Source organism: Chroicocephalus ridibundus, chromosome 11 (genome assembly GCF_963924245.1).
Source record: "Chroicocephalus ridibundus chromosome 11, bChrRid1.1, whole genome shotgun sequence".
NCBI lineage: Eukaryota > Metazoa > Chordata > Aves > Charadriiformes > Laridae > Chroicocephalus > Chroicocephalus ridibundus.
The window spans coordinates 21,498,912-21,525,724 of NC_086294.1; the positions used below are offsets into that span (position 1 = coordinate 21,498,912).

Consider the following 26,813-nt stretch of genomic DNA (forward strand, 5'->3'; position numbering starts at 1 on the left):
ACCCCATCAAGACAGCAACCAGGCAAAGGACCATTTCTAAAGCCACTAACTGTTTCCTTAAGGCAGAAGATCTCAGAGTCCTGGAAAATCAAGGCAGAAGGGCCCAAAATGCCCATACAGAACCTCGTAGGGTCTCAAAGCGGCAACCGCAGAGCAGCGCCTTCCTCTGTGCGCAGCTTTCCCACAGCAGAGGCAAAATCCCAGCGAAAGCGTTTCAGAGGCGAGAGGATGGAGGGCTTTGAGAGGGAAACACGGGCTCTATTGCTGCAGCTCCTTGCACGCAGGGACAGAGCCGGCTAGCATCCCATCCCCATGCGCCGGCACAGGGTGCTTGCAGAAGGCTGCCAGCAGCCACCACATAAATGCCTCTGCCTCCACGCTGGTGTCCTGCTCCATGAAGGAGCCCAGGGGAACACTGAAGGGCAGCAGAAAGGTCTGGGGAAGCAGGAGACACACCCAGGGCTGCCCCTGGAGCACGCACGGCAGCTGGAGGGGAGCAGAGGGAGTTATGAAGGGGCAGAGAAGTGTCTCTCCCCAGGAGGTGACCCTCAGCCGCAGGGCTGGCCAGCTACAAGGGCCTTGTCGGTGGGACCACCTGCCTGCGCTGCCAGGCTGTGTCCTCTGGCACCCATTCGGGACCAGCGTTACACGGTTCTGTTTTTTTCCAAAGCGCTCCACAGAGGCTCCCAAATGTGATTTTTAATATTGGTTACATCCAAGGTCCAGATATTCACCTCCCAGCTTGGGCCGCCAGCATCTTGGAGACATTCCAACCCCGCCTGGACACGTTCCTGTGCCACCTGCTCTGGGTGACCCTGCTCTGGTGGGGGGTTGGACGGGATGATCTCCAGAGGTCCCTTCCAGCCCCGGCCAGTCTGGGATTCTGTAAAGCATACAACACACTGGTTTCCCAGGAACGTGTGAACCTGGCTCAAAAAAACTCAAAACAACCAAGTAAGGTCTCGATAGCTTTGCCTTTCCCGACAGCACAAGTCCAGACCTCGGCAGACAGCATGTGGCTTACAGCACACCCAGGGCTATTTTTCCCCCCCCTTTAAAAAGCTTCGTCTTTTTTGTGTCTCAACTTGCTCAGCTTGCTTCATGGGTTTTGTTTTTTTTCCACCTAAAGTCAGCACAGCAATTCTATCAATCGCACTCCCAACGGTTTGTTTGGTGCGAAATACAGAAAGAAGCGTTCATTCTTCCAGACTAGTAGAGCGCAAGCCACCTTCTCGGTTTCATGGCAGACGTGGCATGAGGTCAGGGCATTTTAGACCCCTCCACACTCCTGGAGACAAGCACCAAATGTCACAAAGTCCCCCCCCCGTCAAATCCAGGCAGAGGCTGCCAGAAAGAAGCTGCCGGAACATCATAACCAGAACCCACACCCCCGTTTCCCCAGCACCGGCAGGGTGTGGGATGCAGGGGATTAGCAGTAAACTCTGCACCTCCTCGAGCAGCCGGGAACCGCAGCCCCTCGGTACGGGACAGTGGTGTCACAGCTTCCAGGAAGCACAGGAAGCCCTCACCAAATTTCCAATAAAGCCCATCTCTTCCAGGCACTGACACACAGCGTTTGATGAGCTCCACAAGACTTTGGCACCGCCAAAAGCCACTGCTGTCCAAGAGCGGTTGGGAAGGGATATCGGGAATGATGAGCACTCATCTCCATTGCATTCAGCAGTGCCGTCACCAGCACACAACGTGCCAGGAGTTTGATCGTGTTTCAAGGAATGTTATTCCCTTGAATCCCAAAGGAGGAACTCATATTTACTCTAGGAAGTGAAGTAATCCCAATGCGCTGCTGTTGCAGAAAAAAGCTTATCGCATGTTAGTCCCAGACGCGACTGAATCCCTCCCCAAAAGCGTCGTCCTCCTGGCTGGACAGCTGTCCTTCTCCTCTTTGCAAACCTCCCTTGGACCTTGAGAAACGCGCACACTGTTTGAAATCACCCCAGGGAGATGCTGAAACTCAAATAACACCAGGCTCTCACAGCCGGCTCACAGGGACCGGAGCACCAGCCCGGCACCGAACCATCCCTGCATGCCACCCACCCCGCTCCTCGCACACAAAAGGCTGGGCTTGCTCAGCCCCAGGGCCATTTGGCCTCCAGCATGGGCCAGTAGCGTCACTTAGGCAAAGACAGTGAAAACAGGTTCCCCAGCCCACCTCCCTCACCTCTAATATCCAGCAACGTCACGTCTGCAGCTCCACCAGCAAAGAGCAGCTCACCAGCCTCACACCTACATCTTGCTGCGGTTTATTACCGCCGAGGCCCCTAGATGCTCGTCTTACCCTCCTCTGCTTCCCCCACCCTTAGCACGTGTCTAAAATCCCTGCAGCAAACGCTGTGGCCCATGCTCAAGAGCTCAGGTTTTTTTATGTGCAACGCGCCGGTTCCCTCCCCCAGCCACGATCTATAGGGAGATGGCACCCCCCAGCTCAAGACACACACACACGACAAATCCCTGCTTTGCAACGACTGCCCAGGGCTGTGGGAGGGACAGCTTTTATTATTTTGCCCAGCTGTAGATGTTTATTTCCATAAGAGGTTTCAATGAGGGCATTTCTCAAAAAGCTCTCTCCCCCACAAGAACCCAGCCTGCTCCTTGCTTTTATCTCGGTAAGAAGGAAACAAGATCTGCTAACACAATCGCTGTGCTTACTTGCTTTTAAGTCCACAGGATCAGGAGACGTACGCCCGCACACAACACCAGCTCTATGCAAGAGCCATTTCCAAGTCATCTGCTTGGGTGTTTTATTCCAGAGTATGTTTGGTTTGATTTTTTTTGGGGGGGGGAGTGCTTAGAGTAAAGATGCTTTCAAAATACGCCCAAGAATCCCCGTGGAGGACAGGTTGCACAGCAGGGTGTTCAGGTGCAGTATAGGAACCGTAACCGAAGGTGCAGGGGAAAAGGAGCCAGAATTAGGATCCCCAAGCCAAGAAACAGCAGAGCCCTGCAGCGTTGCTGCCTCAGCCCCTCCGGAGGCTCCACAACCCACCTCGCTCGACGACGTGGCGAACAGTGTTTTCCGTGCCGCTGCCGTAGGAGCCCGCGTAAATCCGTGCCTCGGGCCAGCTCACGTATCTAAGAAACCCACTGCCCGTAAACAGAGGATTGGGATGAGAAACGCAGCACGCGATGCTCCGAGGCGAGGGCTGGAGCGTCACGGCGTGTTTCTGGTGACGGGAACCCCAGACCTGGGCTGGGGGCACCCCCGGGTTCCTGTGCCCAGGCGCTGCCGTGGGAGGCAGCCGAGGAATAGGCGTTGAACCGCGATGGGCCCCCCAGCACCTGCTCTGCACAGCACCCCTGTGCCTTCACAGGCAGGATCCTTGGCCAATTAAAAAAAAAAAAAAAAGGCAGCTTAAAAACCCGATGTGACACAAGACAGCTAAAGTCTTGACATGCAAAGTGTCTTCTGCTGCAGGAAGTACTCAAGGTTGAAAAAGAGGGAAAAAAAGCCACCACAAAACAAACTACAACAAAGCTTTCTTTTTTTTTTTTAAGGTGAGCTCTTTCTTCAAACCCTTTTATCACAGTTTCTTTTGCCAATGTATTTGAGGAAACAACTTCCTGACTCTCTCATAGCCAGAAGAGGTCCCAGCAGCAGGGGTGAATAGCGCTTCAAAGCTGCATTTTCATTCTACCTCTGGTCTATCAAACTCCCAAATTAGACTTATTCCCAGCAAGACAAATGCATCACCTGCACCTCAACCCAGACCAGGCAGAAGCAGACGGCTGCCCTGAGAAATCCCTGCCAGACCCACTGCAAAAAAAGCCAAGAGGAAAAATGTAATTTTGCAGCTGGGACTCTCGACTGCCTCCCAAAGTAGCATTAACCCACCTCGCCTTCCTAAACTCCACCAGGAAATAGCTGCAAGGAAGAGGCGGAGGAGGAAAGAGAACCACTTATGAAGCATCAGCTGCAGTCTAATTAGAGCTATTAGCAAGCTCTTAGTGGTGTTTATTAGCCTTTACCCAATATTGCTGAATGAAGCAATCCTGACATCAGCCTTCTGGTTTGGAAAGCTGTGCTCCTGCCCCAGCTCGAGGAAGAGACGTGTTTAGAAAGGTCAGGCTGGTTATAATCACAGCTGCAGCTCGCCTCGCCAGCCCTGCGCTTGTGTTGAGCTCATGGAAACCAAAGGCCCCGAGAAGAGGACCCTGCCTTGCACGGGGGAGGAATAAGAAGCTCTTCCAGCCAAAGGAGGTCCTAACAGTCCACCAGGGTATCTCTCTGCGCTGGAGGCCTCCCGCCCCGAGTTACTGAATCATTTTGAGTTGATGGCGTCGTGATGCCTTTGCTCTCCTGAGAGCTGGGGATTGCCAACCACCTGCCCCCGTGATCGGGGCGAGAAGCGCTCAGGGGACAAGGCAGAAAGCCCTGAGCCCCGCTCGGGACAAGCTGGCCGTGAAACGGGCAGGGTTAAAATAAGATTTATGTCTTCTGATGCCCGAAACATTCATCACTGGCTGCTGTTGCATATCTTCAGCCTGCAAACAGTTTGTCTAGCATGAGGCGTTTTTTAAACATGTCATGCCTTTCAAAGGACGTGCAGCCAAAAGCTGCATGCCTCAGGCAGGGCTAATCCTCCGGGAGTCCCTTCTGGTAACGTATTTCAAGGCTGTTTATCATATAGAAGGGACATTTAAAAATACACGACTGTATGTTATAAATCACAGCCTCTGCTGGGAAGGAGCAGGAGAAAGAAACCTGTGTGATTTAACAAACTGTTAGAAATAACTTAATGCGGAGAAAATTTACGTAGAGGGATCTTAGCTGTGGGTTTGCCGCAGCTGGTAACGGTTAGTACAGCGGGGCCAAAACCCACACAACCAGGATGCCACAATAAATGAAAGCGCTTGGCAAATTCAAAACATCCTTAACCGAGGGAAACACTGAACTCCTCCTCTGTGTTTTTCTCAAGCGCGTATGTAGTCGGGTGAGATCTTCCATATCTCTGTGCCGGACAAGCTGCCATGCTTTTGTGGTCGATCTACCACAGTTCACAATCTGTGCAACAGTTTCCTTTCCAGATAAGCAGAGGCAGGTCTCTGCCCTCTCAATGGATGGGTCCGCCTGAGGTGCGGCAGACGGACCGGCAGACCGAGGAAGCCCAGCAGAAAGCCTTAACTCTTAGGGCTGAGTGCCAGATCAGTACCTGAAGAGCTGAGCACTCCTCTGACTCATTCCCAGTGTGCGTAACAACCGGCTGCTGCGGTCTCCAGGTTTTGAAAAACAACGATGTGCCTTTCCAAGTTTGTGGTTACAAAGAATTGCAGTCTGCTTCTGCGATTGCTTTTCAGCACGCTGTTGGTGGAAGCTACCTGAGACCCGGCTAACGTGACCACTGACGCCGCAGCCACGCAAATCAACAAAACTTGCAATGTTAGCACCATTTCCCGTCTCGACGAGCGAATGCTATACACCACGAAGGCGCTGCTGCGACCACAGCCAGCTAAAAGCTGCACCAGCAGCATTTCTGGAAGACAAAATGTGATGAAAAGAAACTTTAATTTCATCCTTGTTGCAGCTCAGACCGATGGCTTCCAAAAAGCGGTCATGTTCAGCGGAGAAAGCCTGTGTCCCAGCTTCCCTCTCACCATCAGCATTTCCTTGCACATCCTTCAGCCTCCCGGGTGCTGTTGTACATCAGGCCACGGTGCTGGAAGGTGGATCCAGCTGGGTGGCTTGTGCTCACCAAGCAGCCCTGCTAAGTCAGCCTCAAGCTCATGGGAGGGAGAAGCTGCTCCCACGCTCCCGACCCACGTCCCTTCCGCCGACCCGTCCCGAGCATCTGGCAGGGGAGATGCCACATTCCCCTCTCCGGGACCGAATATCGCAGAGGTGCTGGGGAGGGTGAGCCACGAGGAAGGAAAACGAGTTCTCCACGAGGAAATCTTGCCCCACCACCACCTTGGGTACCACTACAGAGGTCTCGGACCACGTCATCCCACCCAGCCCTGGGCCCAGCAGCTCTCTGCCCGCTGCCGCTGCAGCCCTGCGCGAACCACCCTGCCCTGCAAGGAAACGCTGCTTGGTCCCAGGGCTGCCTGCAGGTAATGATGTGAAATGTGAATAAGGAAAGCAGTTTGTGCAGAGAAGTAATGATCCCTTTGGGATCTTCCCAGTTTATACGCAATTACACCAAGCAGCTAAAAAGGAGGAGCGCTCGCCAAGGAAGGGAGGCAGATAATCTGCTGGTGTAAAGCCCTGCAGCTCCCAGAAGCAGTAAGCGACGTAAAGCAGAGCTGACATTTGAGGATGCATATGATCTTCTAGTCTACGTATGTCAGGACATCTGCTGCTACACCTCATACAGCTAAAACCACCTCTGTCTTCACCTGCGGCTGCTGCTGAGCGTAGTGTAGAGTAACTCATTGAGCTGAGCCTCACACAGGGGATTCCGCTCCTTCATGCCAATTTATAGCCAATTCAGGGCTTAAGCAACTATTATTTATCACCAGGGCTCCCTGCTAACCGTTACCGCATCGGTGAGGAGTTATTCGAAATGAGTTTCCAAATTAGTGACTCTGCGTTCATTTCTTTTATGTTCGTTTCAGTTTATGAGGAATGTCAGCAAATCACAGGATCCCACTCAGGGTAAATTACCTGGGGATTTTACGCATGGTCGTTCTGCTGAGCTGCAAAGGCGGCATGGCAGCGAGCTCGTCATGCTGCTCGCAGTGCCTAAGGCACCACGGAGAAGGAGCCCAACTGCTTCCAAAGGATGATCGGGTTGGAAAGATGCTTAAAACATCTTGCAAGTACGGATGAGTCTTCCCCGTGCAGACCAGAGCATGCCCAGGCCGTGCACCCATCTCCCAGACCTTGCGAGGTAATTCCCCTCTCCCCAGGTTTATCATTACTGAATGAGGAATGAAACAAGAGCCCGCTCTCTTTCTGCCTGATTTTATTGTCTGAGACAAAAGCTTTTCTCCCTGGCAGAAAGCAAACTAGGGTTTATTTTGTTTAGAAGCGAAGAAATAGCGGGTCGTGACTCCATGGATTTCTGGCAACAGTTATGCCTTGGAAAAACAGTTGTGTTGGCAGCAAAGTGAAAGACTCTTGTCTGCTGGAGCAGCCTTTGGCCTCTGTGGATGTTTCTCCTGATCCCAGGCAGATGGAGCACGTCTCCTATCCTGCGGCGCTCCAGCGATTTCTGTTCCAGCATCCCTGTGCCAAGTCAGACCAGCCTCGGCAAAGGGGCAAGAGTCAAAGTCACCGGTTCCCATGAGGAGGGCTGGGAACAGGAGGTTATGTGCAGGCAGTGGAGTCCACGATGCCAAGGGATGTCAACTCTCTTTGCAGAGGTGGAGGAAGAGGAGGGCCGGGGGGGCGATGCTGAGGACCAGCTGCTCCGTCGCATCAGAGCGGCACCAGGCACAGGTCTCTCGGGCTGCAGCTTGGCAGCAGCGGTCCCATGCAACAGCATGGGGGTATTTTTGAACCAGACTTTGAAGGACAAGGGCTGCCTGGTGAGGTGAGAGACAATGCAGAGACACAAGGCAGAAAGACCAGAACGAGAAGTTTGCTCCAGGTAGCACAGGCCAAAATGAAATCGTCCGTGGCCATGCCCCAAGCTGTAGAAGAGCCACAGGACATGGGAGGGAAGAAGCAGCCGTTTGCTTTTCTTGCAAAATCTTGTGGCTGGGATCCAGATTATCCCATGCAGGGCCCTCCATTGCAGTAAGGATGGGTTTAGCCTCCAGTACAGGTATGACAAGAGTCTCGCCCGTCACGAGCAGCCAGCCAGGAGCTAGCGAGTAGCTGAGCACCGCACAGCAGGGCACGAGCAGCTGCCCTCTAACAGCCTCCACAAACAGCCCTGGAACAGCCGAAGCACAGCCAGCGCGGGCAGAGCCGGCGGGACGGCTCTGGCTGTAGCTCTGCAGCCCTGGTCCTTCCCAGGCCACCATGGCCAGGAGAGACACTAACGCACTGGGTAGGACATAGCTCCAAATCCCAGGGCTGGCCTTCCCAAAACTGCGGTGGTGGCTGGACAAAAGCTTTGGCCTTCCTCTTTTTCTTCTTTTTCTTTTTTTTTTTTTCTTTCTTTTCTTTTGTCATGTGTCCAAATAAAACAGTGCTGTCCAGCTGCCTTTAGCCTTGCGTTACCATTCCTTCCCTAATGAATCTTTTGGGACCCACAAGCCCCTAATCCTGCACAGCTCTCAGGCTCTCTCTCTGCCCCGCGAGATGACCACAGCTGATTTCCACCTTAAATTTCCCAGCTTGGAAACAAAGCAGCACGAGGAAGGGCAGGTGATATTTCTTTCCGTTTCCCCCTTCCATGTAAAAGCAGGACAAAGCTTTGCGGAGGGACCAGAGCAGAGCAGCCGCCAAGCTGCGCCTCTGAACATCGCTCGGTACATGGTGGTGCCCCAGAAATAGAAGAGTGCTAGATAAAAATAAACCGCTGGGACCATTTCTCATCTCGATCCTCAAGATTGAGGAATTTCCTTCCTTGAGGTCCTTCTTCCACCCCCGCGCTGCTGCTGGGCCCCCCGGCCCCAGCCCAGCACCATGCTGCTGCCTGCCCTCCTGGGGGGCTCTGCCGCGTACTCATCCCTAAGTATAAAACCAGCTGGGCAGCGAGTCCGGGGACTCGTACACAGAGATGGCTTGGAGTCTCCTTTAGTGATTCCGCGCCTTTGATCTCTGGAACATGTATTTCAAACCCAGAAAGGGCTTTTGTGCTGGCCAAGGAAATAACTACATAAAAGGACAGAGAGGGCTGATAAGGAATGGGGTAAAAGGATTGGGCTGCAAAGGAAAAAGGCAGCCTGCCCCTATGTCTTGAAACGCCCAAGACATAAATTGAGAACTGGCAAAGGTCAGGCTGAATTGGCTCTTGCAGAGGATGGCGAGAAAAACAACAAGAGAAGTTTTAGCCCTGTACATCAGAGGAAAAGAAGGGAAGAAGAAACGGAGCTGCTGTACAGAGTGGATGGGGTATAGATTAAAGCTAGTCCGAGTGTGATCCAAAACTAATGCATTCTTTTTCTAATGTCCTGTCGGTGTGCAGAGGGCACGAGGACAGCAGGAACGAGGAGACGGATGTGGAATGTCACATCCCTCCAGATCGAGAGTGAGAGAGGGCAGCGAGCTCACGTCACGGGCACGGCTGGTTCCTGTCCCCCACCACCGGACGCCTGGCACTGAAACCTGCCCACTGAAACGTTCACCGAGCACAGGGAAAGGAGAACAGAAAACACAGCACCTCGACTTAAGAGAGGGAAAAATGCCACTCCACCAACTACAGACCGTTCTGGCAGGTGTGCCGTGCCACGCGCCAGGCGTAGAGCAAAGTCCAAGGGAAGGGGGAGTCGGAGCTCGGAGCGTATCAGCTGGTTTTCCACTCCCCCGAGGGTGCCAGACAGCCTGATACCGCTCGCAGATAAGATATTGCCTCTGTAAATGGGAGGAATGGAGATCTAATCTCAACTGCAGCAAGGTGTTTGCTGGAACACCACACCACTAAGTCCCCGACAGCCTGGGGGGACGAGGACTAGCCCGGGGGCTGCGAGGCAGCCCAGCGGCTGGCAGGGCTATGGCAGGGGGCCGGGGCAGGATTGGGACAGGATTTTATGGATGATCTCAGCCCAAAACCAGGACTGGGCTCACAGCGTTAGCGGGCCTGAAATGTCCCAGGTAAATGGAGACCCAGAAGCAAGAGTCTTCGAACACCGCTGCGGGAGTATCCCCGCTACACGGCTTGGGACCAGCTTTTGTCCCAGCCAAAAATACTGGAGGAACATCTCATTCCCTTCAGCTCCTGCCTGCCTGCGGCGTACGTGTGAGTGCTAATTCTCCTTCCCATCACTGAAGCACTCGACTTGCCGTCCGATTTCTAGACATTTCTAGGAAAATCCCCAGCTCCGCTAAGCAGAAAGCCGAGGCTGCAACGTGCCTAATCAGCTATGCTAATCTAATGCTGCCACGCAGAGCCAGCGCACGCAGCTCCCGTCGCTACCAGGCTCTTGCTGCATAGCCCAGCGGCAGCGCCGGTTTGTTTATTTGGAGGGATTTATCTTCGAATTTCTCACCCTCCTTCCAAGAAGCCAGCACTCCCAAATACGAATGGCCCCATTGCAGCTCCCGGTGCCTCTCCAGGCTGCGGAGACGGCGGGGAAGGAGGCTGGGTCTGGGGGGAGCTCAGCTCGCAGAGAGCCGCCGGGGAGTACTGGAACAACCACAGCTCTAATTCAATTTCTACCCATTTTCCCTTTTCCCTTCACTTCATTATAGATGATTATTTTTTTTAAACTGAAGCAAACAGAGTTGATTCTGCTTCCAACTGCATTGCCCACGGGCTGGTTCCTCTCCTCCAGCCAGCTGACAGGATCTCCACAGCCAGCTCCTTCGCAACGGACCTGCCGTCTTCAGGGAGCAACGCCTCGTTCGGGGAGGGTCCCTCGTCTTTTACGGAAAGAAACATTTCATTTCCAGTCAGTGGCGGTTTCACGCAGCTTTTCATCTAGATGAGAAATAGCGTCCCTGCGCAGGCTTAGAAGAGAGTAATTCCCGGCTTGCACTGGGACAAGAAGTTGGGATTTCAACACGTTTTGCAAGCAAGGCGTCCAGAGCAATGGCAGACAGGGTCGTTTTACTTCTGTTTCCAGCCATTTCCAAGGCCCAGCCTACTTGTTATGCTGCAGATGAGCACAAATTTCTAAATAAGTTGTTTCAAAGCAAAAACCGAACCATTCTCCTTTGAAAAGTGTCAATGCGTGACTTCACAAAGATTTCTAAATATAGATACTTCAAAAGAGCAAGTGCAATAAGGAGACTGGTCAAAACGTATTCTTTTCTGCGCTGACTGACAGCTTTGAAGAACCCGTGTTTTCTGACGAAAAGATGCTAAAACTGCAAATATTCCGCACGCTGCCGCAGCCCCGGCTCACCCATCACCAACGGCACGGCTCCTTGTCCCGGCACAGGGAGATGTGCCGGTCCCATCCCGACACCGATCAGGGAAGCCGCTGGGCGCAGGACGACAGCCTGACAGCCTTTCCCAGGCCCATCATGGCTCTCTCCCTCTTTCTTCCCTACCTGCCTGGCAGTTTGGGGTCCCGCTGTGGGGTGTGAATAGCTTGGGCCCAGGGGAGTGCGGATGCTTCGCCGGGCTGCAGGGCTTGGCTCGGCTGCCTGGCCAGGACCCCCTGCAATTGCCCCATCCATCCCCTCTCCCATCCCTTCTATAACCTAAACTCCGTGGGGCTTCCCAAAGGGCGGCAGAACACAGCTCTGACCCCGTCCCCTCCTGCAAATCTGCAAAGGTTACCCCAAAAACCCCATCCCCTGCCTCCCCTGGGACACCCTGCGCTGCGCCGGTGGGAACCCTGCGGGCAGGGAATCAACGCCCATCAGTAATCAGCAACGGGGACAGTCCTGCCTTTCCTGAGCAAGTCCGGCCGAATTTCGCTAACAGATATTCAAGCATTTTTGTGACGATTTGAGCTGTTCTGGAGCACTCCCTGCAGACTCCAGCCGGGTTTCAGGGGGAGCGTGCTCTTCTGAGAGAGCTGTTTCCTATTTTTGTCAGCACACTGAACATAGCCTCTAAATTAAAATCTTCTATTTCAAGTCTATTTTGATCAACTCCACTTCCTTCAGTTTAAAAGATACAATAAGAATAGATGAGCTCTTACAAATTAAAAGCCTCTCTTGCTTAACAAATTGTCTCTCTGCAATAATTAATTGTCTGGAGAGAGATTCCAGCCCTATGTTTTTGGCCTTATTCCAGGCTGTGTAAGGAGGTGCAGGGCGGAATGTATATTTGGGAATTTGTGGCCTCACCACGCTGGCTCTTGTGCTCCCAGTACAAGGTAGGATGGGTCTGACCAGTCCACCTGGGGTGAGCCCGTCCTGGGCACAGCAGTGTCTGCTCTCCTCCGTCAGCATGGCTGTCACCGACCGCCACAAGCCCCAGCCCGTGGTTTGCAGGGGGAAGGCTCCGGGCACGTTTCACTACCTGCTTTTGTTCTCTTTCATAGGTGATTATTTTCAGGCGGCGGGTCTTTTGCTCGGGGCCACTACGGCTGTTCCCACGTTGGTGTTTCCTAGAAGCTCACGGTGTAAAGGGGTTGTAGATACGGGCGGTGTGATAGCAGTGCACGGGTGCTGGGGCGGCTGCTGCTGGCGGTGCCTCTTGCCAGATGCTCCAACTCCATGCTGACTTTGGGACTTTGTCCTGCCTGAACTTCCCTAAGAAATTCCTTCCAGTGCATGACTATCCTTACGATGACTAAGTCTAAATTAATCTTACTTTTTGCAGTCCAAGCCCTTGGCTGCTACTTCTCTTTTCAGGGGTAGGGAGCTCCTACTCTCCTTCCCTGTGGCGAAACTGGAAATAGATGCAGGTTATGACACCTGCTCCTTCAAAATCCCGTTAGTCTTTTCTGAGAGGACACATCTTCCAGGCCTCTATCACGTGTGCTCCTCACCATTGGAGCTTTTCAGCCAGAAAAGCCTCCATGAAGAGGAAGGCTGTAGGAGATGCTTGCCCTGGTAGATGCTGCAGGTCCTGCGCACAGGAGACAAGGGGGAGGCTGGTATCAGCCAGGATCAAGCTTGGGACTGCGAGAAGTCCCACCTGCAGCAGGGGACATTCACACTGTGGGTCAAGGCAGAAAGGTCCTCTCCTTCTTTACCCCCTCCCACATGCAGCTGCGGCACCATTGCAAGCCGGGGAGCAGCATCCCACAGCCGCAGCCCCCATTTTTCCAAAGTTCCCCGCAGTGGGACATGAGATGGAGCTCGCAGCAGTTTGGCGTGTTGCAGGGAGGGTGTCGCAGCCCTGGCTGAGCTTGCCCACACCACCACGAGGAGCCACCAGAGAGGCGATGCTGCTCCCTCCCCGGGTGACTTTCACTGCCAGGGTCTGCCTGCGGAGACCTGCCGGTGCCACGCATCCCCAGCGGTGCCCAGCTCCTCCACCTGTGCTGGGGGCAGCTCAGCACCACATCGGCTTCATGCTCCCTCCGCAACCCTCGGTGCTTGCAGGGCCGCCCCGTGCCCCATCTGCCAGTGCTGGCCGGCCAGGCATGGACGTGGCAGGGACACGGCAGGGTCCCAGCGCGGGGCCCAGGCAGGGTCTGAGCTGGCAGCAGCCACCGGCAGCCTGCCTGGGCAATGCCTGCCTCCAGGTCCATGCACCAAGCTCCGTCCTCCTTGCCAGCCCCACAGCGGTCCCGCTGCGGGGGAGCGTTTTGCTAATCCTTGCGTTCCTGCCCCGTGCCCAGCAGCACAACCTCCTGCCAGCTTTGCAGGGAAATGCTTCAGAAGCACCTGGGGCTCAAGCAGGCAATCATTCCCTGCAAAGCGACGGGGCAGGAGCCGGCTTCCAGCCCCGAGAGGTCCTAAACCACCCAAAGAGCCTCAGAGCAGCCACTTGTATATCCAGGCCAGGCTTCACTGGCCCCAAGCTGAAACCAAACAGCTCATTCCTGCAGAATTTGGCTGACCTTCCTGTCAGAGGGCCTAAAAATGCTGGGAGGGGTCTGGGGAGGGCTGCAGCCCAGAGCATCCCATCCTCCCGCCCTGCTCCTGGACCAAGAGCAACCCACGGCTCAGCCTCCTCCACACCCAGAGAGAGCAAAAGCATCGCACAGCCCCAAATTAACCCGCTGCCACCAGATATCACCCAGGCCGTGATCTCAGCAGTGTTTGGAGGGAGATTAAATATTTATCTGGAAAACAAGGACATGCACAATTGCATTTGGCAGGATTAGTGCTAAAGCCCATAAAAGACCCACTCATCGGAGCCGTGGCCGGTTGCTCCCTTCCTGGGGACGCCTCGTGCCCACCGGCGGGCGGGTGCTCGCCATGCCAAGGCTCCCTCTCCCCTCCCAGCCTTGTGGTCTGGGGGGGGATGACTGTCACCTCCTCCCACAGGCCCCAGACTTTCCTTTTCCTCTTTCCAGCGCGCCAGAGAGATGAAAAACCCTCTACTGGTGTCATACAAACTGCCCTCTCCCGAGCACAGTTCAATTTATGAACAGCTGTGTTCAAGTGACTGGAGGACCCTCCTTGGCCCTTGGACACACTGGAAAACGTGTGAGCCTTCAACTGCCTGAAGGATGCTCCACACTAGCGTGAAGCCAGCCAGCACCCTCCGGTCCTCGATAGAGCTCGGGGAGCTTTGTACAACACAAACAGACCGGCAACCTGGAAATAAACCTCTAACATCCTCTCTCTGCGCTAAGTGAAGCTTAAGAAAGGTATCACAGACTGTGCCTATAGTCTGACACTATATCACAGCAGATGGGATCCTGCTAAGCCTCCTTGGGACCAGCATCGCAGCAACCACGGGGGTGGGAAAGGCCTGAGCATCCTTTTCTTCTCCTGTACATGTGTCCTGGTACAGGAAAGGTGGCTTTGAACAGCGTTATTTCTGGAATAGCGAGGATTTACAGCATGCCAAAAATATATACGCGAGCAGGGTGTTGCTCTGGAGCTCAGCCATGGCCCAGCGAGGGTCTCCCACCGCCGTGGGGAGCTGCCCGGTCTGTGGGGCAGGAGCGGTTCCTTGCCCAGCCCCGGGCCCCCACGTCGGACTCACTACAGCTGTTTTACACGTCCTTTCCTTGCAATGTTTATTTCCCACAAGCATGCTCTGCTTTACACAGCCCCTGCCAGGGAATATCAAAGATTTCTGTCATAATTTACCAATTTGTCCAGGACAGGATCTCGCTGGAAAGTATTTGTTTTTTTTTAAAAAAAAAAGCATATTACCACATCGAAGAGGTCTCTGTCTTTTATTTTCACCATGTATATAATCCACTGGAAATCAAAGTGTTCGGATGATTTGAGTAAACTACTGGCTTCCCCCATCTAGCCAGGAAGAGCAGCAGTCTGTCCCGGGGTCAGGACCTTTCCATAGCTTTTTAATTTTCATTTTTCCAGAGGAAACAGCTCAGCACAAGTCCTGTTTCCCTAACCCGGGATCTTCCGCCAGAGTTCATATAAATGTCTCTGAAACCCAGCGTGGCACCCCGTCGGCTCCTCTCAGCCCGCGCTGCCCGAGGAGCTGCTCCGCACCCAGACGCTTTGTTTTCTAGGTATTTTCTACTCCTTTTCCCGCTCCTCCTTTGGCTTTTCCAAACCCAGCCCGGGCTGGGGAGAGCAGCGCAGCGCTGCACCTCTGAGCCTTCCTCGGAGCCGAGCTGCCATATGTGATCCCCCAGGTTGGCTGCCACCTTCTAGGCATAACTTCACCATCTGAGGCTTTTCAGGAGCTCCTGCGTTTGCCAAATCTCACATCCCTATTCCCGGAGTTCCAGACTTTCCCTGGCTTCTTTTGCATTTTCCCAGCTCCCAGCATTGCTGTTGCCTTTAATAACTGCTGCTTTACGCACACTCACACACACACAGAGAGAGAAGACCTCTCCTTGCCAGTTCCTGACTCATTACTCGCTCCACGCCCCAGCGCAGCACACTTGGGGAATATCCCAGTTTAGGAGTCTCTGGTTGCTGCTTGCCCCGCGCAGCCTGGCCAGCCTAGCCCAGGTGGCCGCGCTGCCTGGGCATGCGTGGTGGGTTGGTCTCAGGTGCCTCCTACCTTTTCGGAGCTTGCCACCACTGATATTCTCCAGCCACAGCCTCTCCGGGTATTACATCCACCACTTCCCAGGCTAATTCTGCCGATCTGTGGTGCACAGCAGCCCGTGCCAGCGGGAATGCCCCTGCACGGCTCCTCTCGGCTCCAGGTCTAGCTGCTTCCCTGCACCTCGCGTGGTCCGTGCAGGCTGTACTCCTCACATCTCCAAGTGCTGTGTTAACTCAGGTCTGGCGTACGGAGCCCATACGGCCCCTCAGGAGCCCCACGGTCACCCAGCCACTGCACGAGGTCAGATTTTGAGGATCTCCTGTGCTCAGGGGTTTGCAGAAGTGGTGGGTTTCCCCATGACCCAGACACACCTGCAAGCCCCAGGACGCTCCACCGCTGCACCCCCAGCGCCCTGCACCCCGTGTCCTTCTGCCGAGCTGGGACCGAGGGCTGCAGCCCGGGGACAGGCACGGCAGCCCGGCCCCAGCTCCGGCCACCAGCCCGGTCGCCGGCTGCTGGCTGGGGAGGGCCAGGGTGCCGGTCCCGGCGGCTGTGGGAGGCAGCGTAGTGGGGACAGTGCAACCATTCCTCTCTGCTGGCTGCCCGCCGGGGCTGATGGAGCTGGGTGAGAGTTTGAACCCTGGAAGCTCCCCGAGGCTCTGGGAAGATGGAGCACGCTGAGGTCAGAGCCTGCCCTGAGGGGCTCTATGTCTCCCAGGCATCAGGGACCTGCTCCGATAACCAGAGCCCTTTATCCCTACATGGCCTTCCCATTCGGAGACTTCCAGATGAACGATTCCTCCTAGAGCAGAGCCAAGCGAGGAGCCCTGGAACGAAGCAACACCCCAGCGACTTTAGCTGACGCAGACATTCCTGAGCAGATTTGAATCTTGTTTTGCAGAAGGGATCTCTCCGCAGCCACATGCCACACACGCCAGCCACTTGAGAATCTCCCGGCAGCCGGTCCATGGCTCTGCTACCCAGACACATCACAGGGCTGACGATCAGCGGGAAAACTCTCCGGCTCCAGCAGATCGTAAGCTTATTAAAGATAGATCTGTGCTTTGGTCTGCAGAGATAAACACATCAAAGGCACTTTGGTCTGTGTGCCAGCGCTGCCGGTGTCCCCATTTGGCAGAGATGGAGGCTGGGATGTGCTCTCGGTTCCCAGCGCAGGGCGTTGTGGGGAGCTCAGCCTGGTTTGGGGAGCAGCAGGATCTGTCTCCGTCCAGCTCGGGGAGCCCAGGGCCACATCCAGACTGTAATAAGTCAGTCCTTGGCTGTTTGCTCGGGGGGCTCAGAAGTGGCTGGTGAGGACTGGAGAACCTCACTCGCAGTGCGTCGCTGCCGGCGCTGCTCTCCCCGGGCCATGCGGAGCCAGGGTGGGTGGCCAAGCTTCGCTGGAGCTCTGCTGACAGCCCACGACCTCCGCAGCTCGAGAGGGAGAGCTAAAAGGGGAAACGGGTCCTCGCACAGCTGGCCCGGCAGTTGCTATTTGCACAGCACTTTGAAACCCACAGATGAAAGATTTGAGAGACACGAAAGGCTGTCGCTGCCTGTTTGTCATTTGGTGTGGTTCCTCCCTGCCATCGCACTCCTGCGCAGGAGACAAATTTCAGCAGAGGCGAGTGCAGCCCTGCGGGAGCAATGCCCGGCCCGGAGCATCCCTGCCGCTCACCCGGAGCACGTGAATCCTCTCCCGGCCGTGCCGCGGAACACCCACCACATCAGCCTGGGCTCCTCCTTGAGTTGCTCAAGGAGCAAACTTGCACCCCAGCGTTGGCTGGGCTCCAGTTTCCTCTTCCCGCTTTGCAGCTATCCCCCCTCCACCCTTCCTTATCTCTTACTAATGCAACCCGAGAGCCTGGATCCTTCCTGTGCATCTCAGACGGCCCGGCTCTGGGCTCAGCTGCGTTTGCTCTCGGGGGGCTCCCACCGATTGCAAAGCCAGGTTTGTGCTGGGAGCGAGTGACGGCATCAGGCATCCCAGCAGTGGCAAGTGCTTGCCGGCAGCAGAGAGCCACTCGGGAGGGAGGCTTTGTGCAGGGCAAGCAAGGGCCCTGAAACCTTAACATTAGTGAGGAAGGTGATGGCAGCACACAAGAAAGCAGCGGCAGGAGGCATCAGGCATCCCACACCCCTCTCCGCGCCAGGCACGGTTCGGTGGAGCCCGGCACGCCACGTGCCCAGAGTACGGCTCACTTTCGGCATTTCAAATTTGCTGGATGATAACCTCAGTGTCTGAGTTCACAGCTCCGATCCCTCCCACTTGTGGTCTGACTCATGTTGCAGTCACCACCGCGCTGCCTGGATATTGGTACGCGAGGAGGGAGGGAGGGAGGAGAGGAGAGGAGAGGAGGAGAGAGGAGGCAGCCGCCGCTCGCAGCACACGCTGCTGCCTTCACGCACCACGCCGCGCACGCCGGGGGAAAGTTGGAGGCAGCGCAGCCACCGAGGGCTCCCACCTGCTCGGGGGCTGTGGGAAAGCAGCACTTTTCCCAGGTAAAGCTTTTGCCTTACTTTCCGCTTGGTTGTTACGCTGGGAAACCACTTTCTAGGTGAGATCTTAGAGGGGCTGGCGGGTCCTCGCTGAAGTTGGGGAGTGCTAAGCGCCCTGCGGTGGGCCACCCAAGGTCAGAGCAAGAGGGTGTCGCTCATCGGACCCTTGTGCCATCATCGTCCTGCTGTGCCTGGAGCAAAGGCCAGGCTGGGGACTTTTGCTGGCTGTTGCTGGTGGGGACCAGCGGAGCCAAGAACATCGGGGTCAGAGGGAGGACATGGGTGGAGCGGGCACAGCAGCAGAGTCCTGCCCTGCCTGAGCATCTGCGGGTATGAAGCGTCTCTGCTCAAGCAGCCTCCCCGCGGGGTTTGCCGCTGAGACGACTTCTTGCACCGAGCTGCCCGAGCCCTTTCTCCGAGCGCCCCAGCCCCTCCACCCAGCCCTCCGCGCGCTGGCAGGCAGTCGGTGGGCATCAGCTGGAGCAGGAGCTGCCCCATCTGGGGGCACGGTGTGCTCTGTGGGGCAGGGTACCCCCAGGGCTGGGTACCACTGGCACCGGGGGGTGGGTAGTCCCCAGGGGCGTACAGCACCCGCTGTCCCCCAGCCGGAATAGGCTTCGGCAGGAGGCTGAACCCTGGGACGTCTCCTGGGAATTCGCGCAGCTCCAAGCACGCCCGTGAGCCCAGCACCTCTGTTTCAGTTTCGCCTTTCCCAGGCACCCTCTGCAGAGCAAACTTTCAAAACTCTGCTGGTTTCTGCATCTCTTTTCAGATTTTCTGCTTGCAGTGGTCCCAAACTCCCTTTTACCCACAGACCCCTTTTCCTCCTGGGGAGTAGGATATGGGGGGGGGCTAGTGGCCGTGATGGGAATTGTGTCCTGCCTCCCCCAGCCCCTCTGCTCACGCCTGAGGCAGTAATTGCTGCTGTGCATCGGTCAGGGTTCAGGCTGGGACAGGGCAGAGAGAGCACCAGGCTCCAGAGGAGACCAAGGAGTGGGGACAAAAGTGCCTGGGGATGCAGCCAGGCAGGACCCTGGTGTTCCCCCACAGCCCCAGAGGCACTGAGAGGTTGCAAAGGGGCTCTGCAAAAACGAGATTTCAACTGTCTGTATGTAAGATCATGGGGTGAGACGTGTTTACCCACCCCAACGAGGGCACGGGGCACCTTGGGTGGGTGAGCAGCACACTGACAGTCCTGCCCGGGGAGCGAGGGGAGACAAGGGGTTGGAAGGAAGAGATGGAAGCAAGGGAGCAAGAGCGATGGGGGTCCGGAGCGCAGGGGCAGAGGCGTGCTGGGGGATGCTGTGGGGCGCTGCACCGCATGGGAGGTGTGGGGAGGGGCACAGCCCTTCCAGAAAGGCTGCTCATAAACTAGAAACAACCCCACCACCTCACCAAAGCCCTCCACAGATAGCAGGGCAAGATAGTTTCTGCACCACTCTCACATTTGATCCTCTCACGTGGCCTTCAAACCCCAACTCTGGCAAATTAGGTCTTGTCCCGTTGGGAGGCAGGCTCCGGCAGCGGATCGAAACAGCCCTTTGCCGGGGCCCCCGCAGCTCCCAGCCCTGCCTGCTCCCCGCCATCACACCTCCAACATCCCCTTTCAGACCGGCAGAAATCCCCACCCTCCCGCCCATCTCGCAGCCTCGGCTGAAGTGCCTCTCTCAGCCTGACCAGATGTTTCATCTCTGAAAGTGCTTGAACGTAATTTTAGAAAAGCTCATGACGCTGGGCTGAAAGCTCTGCAGGGCCAAGGAATTTTCTTTGCTCCTAAGTGGCTTCTGACGGCACTTTGCTCAGAAAGAAGCTGACGCGGGAGGCAGAGTGACATTTCAGGTCTGCCTGAGAGCGGAGCCATCCTGTCCCCAGGACAGAGCTAAAATGCTCCATGTGGAGCTTCTCCTGAGCCCCCAACCGCCACTGTCGGTGCCCTGTCAGGGGGTGGGAAACGCTTCCCAAAGACAGGCTGCTGCGTTCGGGCGCTCGCCGAGTGCTCCTTTCTGCCCATGGATCCACTCGTAGTGCCGAAGTACCTAGGCTTTTAACAGATTTTAAACAAACCTATTGTGTCAGAAGTAGCACATGAATGGAGAGCAGCAAACGCGCTACCTACGCTGCCAGAGCGGGCGCTGCATCCCATTAGTCTTGCTGCAAAAGCACACAAAGTGCTGGAATAAACAACGCTGGAGGAAAGGATGCTGAAAGATAGGGAAGACGAATAAAAGGGTAAAACGCGACAGAGATTTCCCATCGATAAATCACAGCTCCCTCCCCAGAGGAGGTAATTGCCATTTTAAATGGGAACACAGTGGATCAAATGAAACACGGGCTGCAACAGAGCAGAAAATATCTATTCAGGCAGGAGAAGGCAGGAATTACTATGAAAATTGTAAGGAGGCTAATGGGGAGACAATAGTACATTACAATTGAAGGATCATTAATGCTCCGGAGAAGGCTATTAATAGAGTTCCTTTAAAGATCAGCCTAGAGATAAATTTTATTTAATGCCTTTCATTCGCGATCTTGGCTCAGAAAATGGGAGTTTCTCTAGGAAAACGTACTGGTGAGAAACCCGGGAAAAGTTTTAAACTGGCCAAGGGGCTAAATACTACAGGAGAACCAGAGGATCCAAAAATCGACAGAAACACAACGGGCTGGCACAAGTTCACGTGCTTAGGGACTAACAGCAAAAATTGCTGCTCGAGGCAGCTGAAAACACCATAGGAAAAATATCTGGCTTTAAGGGAACCCTGGGATGACCGCAACAAAACAAATGCAACCTGACAAGCCTTCACAGCAGAGACAGCGTCCATCAGAGCACCGGCACCGCTGGAAAAGGCACTAGAAGAACGACCCAGAAGCGATGCCCTGCTCTGGTCCCTCACTGTCAGGAGGGCGGTTTTGAGCCAGGAACAGGTCCAGGCTGTGACAATGAGGGTAATCAGGGAAACGTAAGAGCTGCCTGGTGAGACAGGGCTGGAAGGGGGTCATTTGTTCAGGCTATTGCTAGAAAGGCTGCCATGGGAAGCAGCTGCTCCGCTCGTACGTGAAGGAGGAAATGAACTCGCTCTGCCAAAACGCAACAGAGGGCACAGGACCTGGTATTAAAGGTGGCTGTGAGTGACCTGGGCAGAAAACCAGAGGCAGGCGTGGCGTCCCAGAGGGCCCGTGCTCCAGCAGAGAGCCCCAAGCTCTGTGCCTTGCCCTGGGGACTATGTTTTGACAGCAGTGGGCTGACACCACTGCCCCCCCTCCCCCGTCTACACCAGCCTGCTTTTCCTGCAGAGCCGTGTCCGGAGGCTGGAGCCACCCAGGGGAACGTTTCCATGAGATAATTTGGCTGAGGGATACGGGCAAGTCTCTCACACGCCCACCACAGTTACCACAGTTAGGGTTGTGACATCCCGCATCCAAGCTGGCCGGTGGCACATCCTGCCCCGTTCCCTGGAAGAACAAAGTCCCAAGGGCTTGCAGGCAGCCGAGCCCGGCAGCCCACACGTGCAGGGAAGGTGCCCGTACCCAAGCTTTGAGAGCCGCTGAGATCCCAGCTCTTCCCGGGCTCCTCTGCAGGGGTGGGGACACCTCTGTCCCCTTCATTTGGGGACCCCTGCTCAGTGGCTCTGTATCTCACTTGGAAATACTTTCTACTCCCAGCCCGAGGAGAAAAAAGAAAAAGAAAGCACCCATTTCTTGTCCTGAGCTAATTAGAACGAGCAATAACAAACAAAGCTACTCCTAGCCAGGTCTGCAGCGCAGGGCTGCACCGGGGGCTGCCCCATGGCACTGCCTGCACCGTGGCTGGTGCCCGAGCGTGCCAATGTGCCCGGAGCTGGGACCCCCCAGCAGAGCCCAACCTGGCCCCCCCAGCAGAGCCCACGTGAGCCGCGAGAGCTGGTGGCAGAGGCAGGTTGTTGATGTGTGGTGAAGCAGCCACGTAGGAGGCTGCGATCCACCCACGGCGTTTTCTAAGTGTGCTACTCCCCCTATAATTTATCCTGCCATTTCCACATGTTGGGAGCAATGAAAAAACATCCCTTTCCCTTGGAAATACCCTTCTCTGAGAACAACCTGTTCTCGTCATTGCCATCAGCGGGCAGGCAGCGCTCAGCTTGTTCCACGCTCCTTTTGTGCGTGAACAAAGAGCTTTCCATGGCAAGAGCCTGCGCTGCAGCGGGAGGTGAGGAACCGCTCCGCACGCTGCCGCCGCGGCTGAAAGCATCGCATCCCTCTCCCGACAGCCTTAATCCCAGCACCCACATCCAGAGGACACCCTGTCCGGCAACGAGCTCGCTCTGCTCAGCAGAGGGCATCCCACAGGCCAGTTCATCACTTCTCATTACTTTCAATTCCTTCAGAAGCAGCAGGGATGCAGGTATCATCTCTAATCTCACCGGTCCAGTCCCCATCTCTCCACCGTACGGCTCCTGGCAATCAGTGGTTATTTACTCATGCGGTCTCCCCAGTATACTCCCTTCCGTGGTCCCCATGCCTTTAACCTTGAATCAAAGACGTAAGTCATCAGCAGAGTATTTCAGCCAGCTCCACATCGTTATCTCGTTCTTGCAGGGTGAGTTTAACTTTAAAATCTCACCTCTGTCCTCTGTCAAGGATGGACCTTTTCCTTTCCTGGAGCTTCTTGTGTTTGCTCCATCTCGGCAGCCTGTTGCACCCTGCGGAGGATCAGCCTTCCCTTCCTGCACAAGCCTGTGTAGCACCAGGGAGGGCTTCACTGCCGCTCCACGGGCTGCGGAGAGCCTGGGGAGCCGGGTCCCGCACCACCCCTGGGGCACGGGCACAGCTCCCCCCCACCAGCACACCAGGGAGGACGAGGAGACCCATCACCTCACCTGGGAAGCGCATAGGGGGAGACCACAGCCGGGGCGCAGGCAGCTCCATGGGGGTCCCAGCACAAGCAATCGGGCCCCTCAGCCTGCGCCCAGCCCCCTCTCTCTCATCCCTGCAGTGCCTCAGTTTCCCTTTAGATGCCTTCCTGACCACAGGTGTTGCTTGTAATCACACGGGAACCAAGGCCCCTTTAAATCTAGCAGTGGCATGGTCCATAATCAGCAGCTAAAAGCTCTTTTGGAGGTTAGAGGGGTTTGCTGTGTTGTTTCTGCCCTTGCAAAATATAGGGTTTTTTTTATTTACATACTGGCAGAAAACAGTCATAAAAAGTAAGTCTACAAGGGACGTTTCTCCACTCTGTGTCCCTGTCCCACAGCAGGAGCGGCTCCTTCCAAACTCTCCCTGAAAAACAAACCTCCGTGTTACCATTCAGCTGCTGGGAACGGGACCGATGAAGCTGTCAGAGCCCTTGCCAGCCACCTCCTCCCCCCGACACTGCACCGCTGACAAATGGGCTCTTCTTTCCTCCCAGGGCCCTGAGCAGAGCTGGGATTTCCCCTCCGGGCTGCAGGAGCCAGCGTGGTCGCTGACAGCGGGGACCGACACAAGGCACGGGCTGCTGCAAAGTGCAGTTACAAAGACAAAGCTTAATAAGCAAGTGCTTCGGCTCATAGCCACTGCCGAGCTTCAGAAATCGTGGAGTGGTGACTAATTTTACCAGACTGCATAAGAAAAGTGAAGTGCTTTCTCAGGAAAACGCTTTTCTCCTACCCTCCCAAGTCCTCCTTTTGTCATAAGCCTGTAGGAACTTGGCACACCTAAAATCCCTGCCCTTCTCTCCGCATCCCCACATTGCGTGGACACACCTGGGGCTGGGTGAGGCCAGCTGGCAGGGACATGCGTGTCTGGCTGCCAAGAGACCTTCCAATTCAGATTTAAGTGGGATGGAGCATCCAGGAAGGTGTGGACGCCCCATTTCTGGAGGCGTCTGAGGGGCAGCTGAAAGGACTTTTGCCCATTGCAGCTCTGAGTTGGTGCTTTCTTTGCAGGTTGTCCTCAGGAGGCGGCAAAGCTATTTCCCTGCTGGAGCACTGCTGAGCATTGTCACCAACAAACCGTGCAGAGCGTGTGGGACCCCACGGTCACGCAGAGGAAAGGAGAAGACAGGAGAAGAAAAGGAAGCAGTTGAGACCCAGCAGCAGCTGCCGCAGGGGATCAGCTCCAGTACGGAGGTCCCAGCTGGTACCAACAGGCACAAGTGAGTTGCAGGACCACATCTTTCCCTAGACCATGTCATTCCCAGCACACAAGGCTGAACACATGAAGTGACTCTGCAGTGTTTTCCAAGGTCACTGCAGGTCCAAGGTCACTTTGGAAGGGGCTCTAGGGCTGCCTGGTAGAGACTCACTCCAAGTAGCTTTGCAGCCGGTGAGAGCAGGACCGCTCCATCCATATGAGTACATCATGGACCTGTGTTACAACCATACAAGCTCCCAAAAAACGATGGACTTTCCTCTGAAGCTGCTGGTCGGGTTCTGCCTTGCCATCCTCATTGTGATCACTCTCTGCGGTAACATCATCGTCTGCCTGGCCGTCACCCTTGACCGCCGGCTCCGTAGCCTGACAAACTGCATCATTGTCTCCTTGGCCATCACCGACCTGCTGCTGGGCCTCCTGGTGCTACCATTCTCTGCCCTCTATGAACTCACCAGAGAGTGGCCATTCGGCAGCACTTTGTGCAACATCTACACCAGCCTGGACGTCATGCTGTGCACGGCTTCCATCCTCAACCTCTTCATGATCAGCCTGGACCGCTACTTTGCTGTCACCACCCCACTTCGCTACAGCCAGGTGGTCACTCGCTCTCGGGTGACTGTGGGTTTGGTTGTTATTTGGACTGTTTCACTGATGGTCTCCTTCCTACCCATCCACCTGGGCTGGAACACCAATGGCACAGCAGTCCAAAACACAGTCCCCAGCTGCAACAAGGAGTGTACGCTGGAGGTGAACCCTGTCTACGGACTGGTGGACGCCTTGCTCACCTTCTACATCCCTTTGGTCATCATGTGCATCACCTACTACCAGATACTGAAGATAGCGAGGGAGCAAGCCAAGAGGATAAACCATGCCTGGTGCTGCAGCAGCAACACCCCCATGCCGCCCATGGTGAAAGAGCACAAAGCCACCGTGACGCTGGCGGTGGTGTTGGGAGCGTTCGTTGTGTGCTGGTTCCCCTATTTCACAGTCTTCACGTACCGGGGGATGTGGGGGGACAACAAGGTGAAAGGCACACCCGTCATGTCCATCGTCCTCTGGCTGGGCTACGCTAACTCAGCCCTGAACCCCATCCTCTATGGGACGCTCAACAGGGATTTCCGAGTGGCGTACCAGCACTTGCTGCACTGCTGGAGGACTGGGGACCACAGGAGCTCCTGCCTGCCTCCCCTCCAGAAGGCCCAGCCCAGGGGCAGGAACTGCAGGCAGGGCCAGGGCAGGCAGGAGGCTAAACCCCTGAAACTGGAGATGAGGAACGGGAAAGGGATCTTGCTGACCGATGGAGCCCTCAAGAGGTAAGATCCTTCTTACATGCGGGGCTTGGATGGTAGGTTCATTCCCGGAGAGGAAGGCAGAGGTGGGGACCCCACGTTCTCCATCAGCAACATGCCGATGCCCCAGCAGGAGATCTTTGCCCAGGCAACTCTTGCTCTTTGCAGCCACTCAGAAATTCATCCCCAGCAGCAGGAGCCCAGCTGGCGTCCCTCCGTGCTGGTAGCACAGGTCCAGCTACTCCAACCTCACATGCGGCTGGCCACCCCTGCAATCACCACCCATTCACAGGGAGCACAAAGCATGCGTCCCTTGGTAACGGGGACAGTTTTGCCATCAGAATTTGCTGGTCAGAACCGGGTACAGCTATTAGCTGCGGCTGCTCCCAAAAGCCATCCGTGCCCCGCTCCCCGGTGGCGGGCAGCCAGCAGAGCCTGGGCACACAGCAGAGCCGGGAGGGGCTCGGGAGAGGTGACCACCCGTCACAGGGTGGGCAACGGGGTGTTAGCCCTGGGGCACACAGTCAGGGCACCCGCGGCCAGGCTGCAAGTCGCCGCAGGAGCCAAGATCTGGGTCCCCAGCTCGCTGCAGAGCGGCTCAGCAGTTTCCCTTCCCGGCCGAGCCACACACCCTCAGCCTTTCGGCTGTCGCTTTGCATTAGCAGCGAATTCAGCCAACAGCAAGTTGCATTCCCATCTCTGGAAAGGAGCAAGAATAGCCAAAATTAGGTCGGCAAATGTTTTTTTAGAAGTACGAATACCCATGCAAAGTTAGAGGCAAAATTTCCTTTAGTGTCACCCCGAGCATGCCACGGGGGTCAGGCCCCTCGGAGGGGTGCAAGGCGGGCCAGCTCTGTTCCGGGCTGTGGCACCAGTCCCCTCCCAGGGCATCCGTGTCCCCACAGGGCTGAGCCACCCACACCCCGCCTTGCCCAGGGGCATTCACCCACCTGAGCATAAGGAGGACGGAGCAGCACGCTGTCTGCCGCGGTGCGAACTGCTGCTCCTGAGACTTATCTAAGCGGTGCCTGATAAGCAGCCCAGAAACTTTCCATCCGTAGATAAGGAGACCTTTGGCTCCCTGTTCCCAGCGTGCCAGCAAAGGAGCCATGCTCGCCTGCGGCACGGGCCCTTGGTCCTGTCCCAGAAAAACCCTCTCAAGCCACTGAAAGGAGAACACGAGGAGGTGAACCAAAGGACGGAGCCATGCGAAAGGCTTCCCTGGGGCTCAGATGTGACGTTACCCAAGGCAGAGGGGCACCTTGGGGCAGGAGAGTCTGCGCTGGGAGACAGCGGGGATGGATGAGTGCAGATACAAGACCGCAGCTCCCGGGGCTGCCTTTTCAGCTTCCAAGGAACT

General features: G+C 55.7%; 2 protein-coding genes across 2 annotated transcripts in view; one reads left to right on the forward strand and one right to left on the reverse strand.

Moving 5' to 3' along the window:
• LOC134521844 (serine protease inhibitor Kazal-type 5-like) overlaps positions 1-26,813 on the reverse strand; it is a 99,617-nt gene that overhangs the window by 70,611 nt on the left and 2,193 nt on the right. The window lies entirely within an intron of this gene.
• On the forward strand, positions 17,918-26,650 carry HRH2 (histamine receptor H2). The gene is made up of 3 exons (XM_063348861.1): positions 17,918-18,062; positions 23,957-25,477; positions 26,515-26,650. The coding sequence occupies exons 2-3, from the start codon at positions 24,372-24,374 to the stop codon at positions 26,516-26,518; spliced, it is 1,110 nt and encodes a 369-aa protein (XP_063204931.1). The 5' UTR covers positions 17,918-18,062; positions 23,957-24,371; the 3' UTR covers positions 26,519-26,650.

Excerpts from the sequence above, each read along its gene's own strand:
- HRH2 (XM_063348861.1), top strand. The coding sequence starts at position 24,372 with ATGGACCTGTGTTACAACCATACAAGCTCCCAAAAAACGATGGACTTT.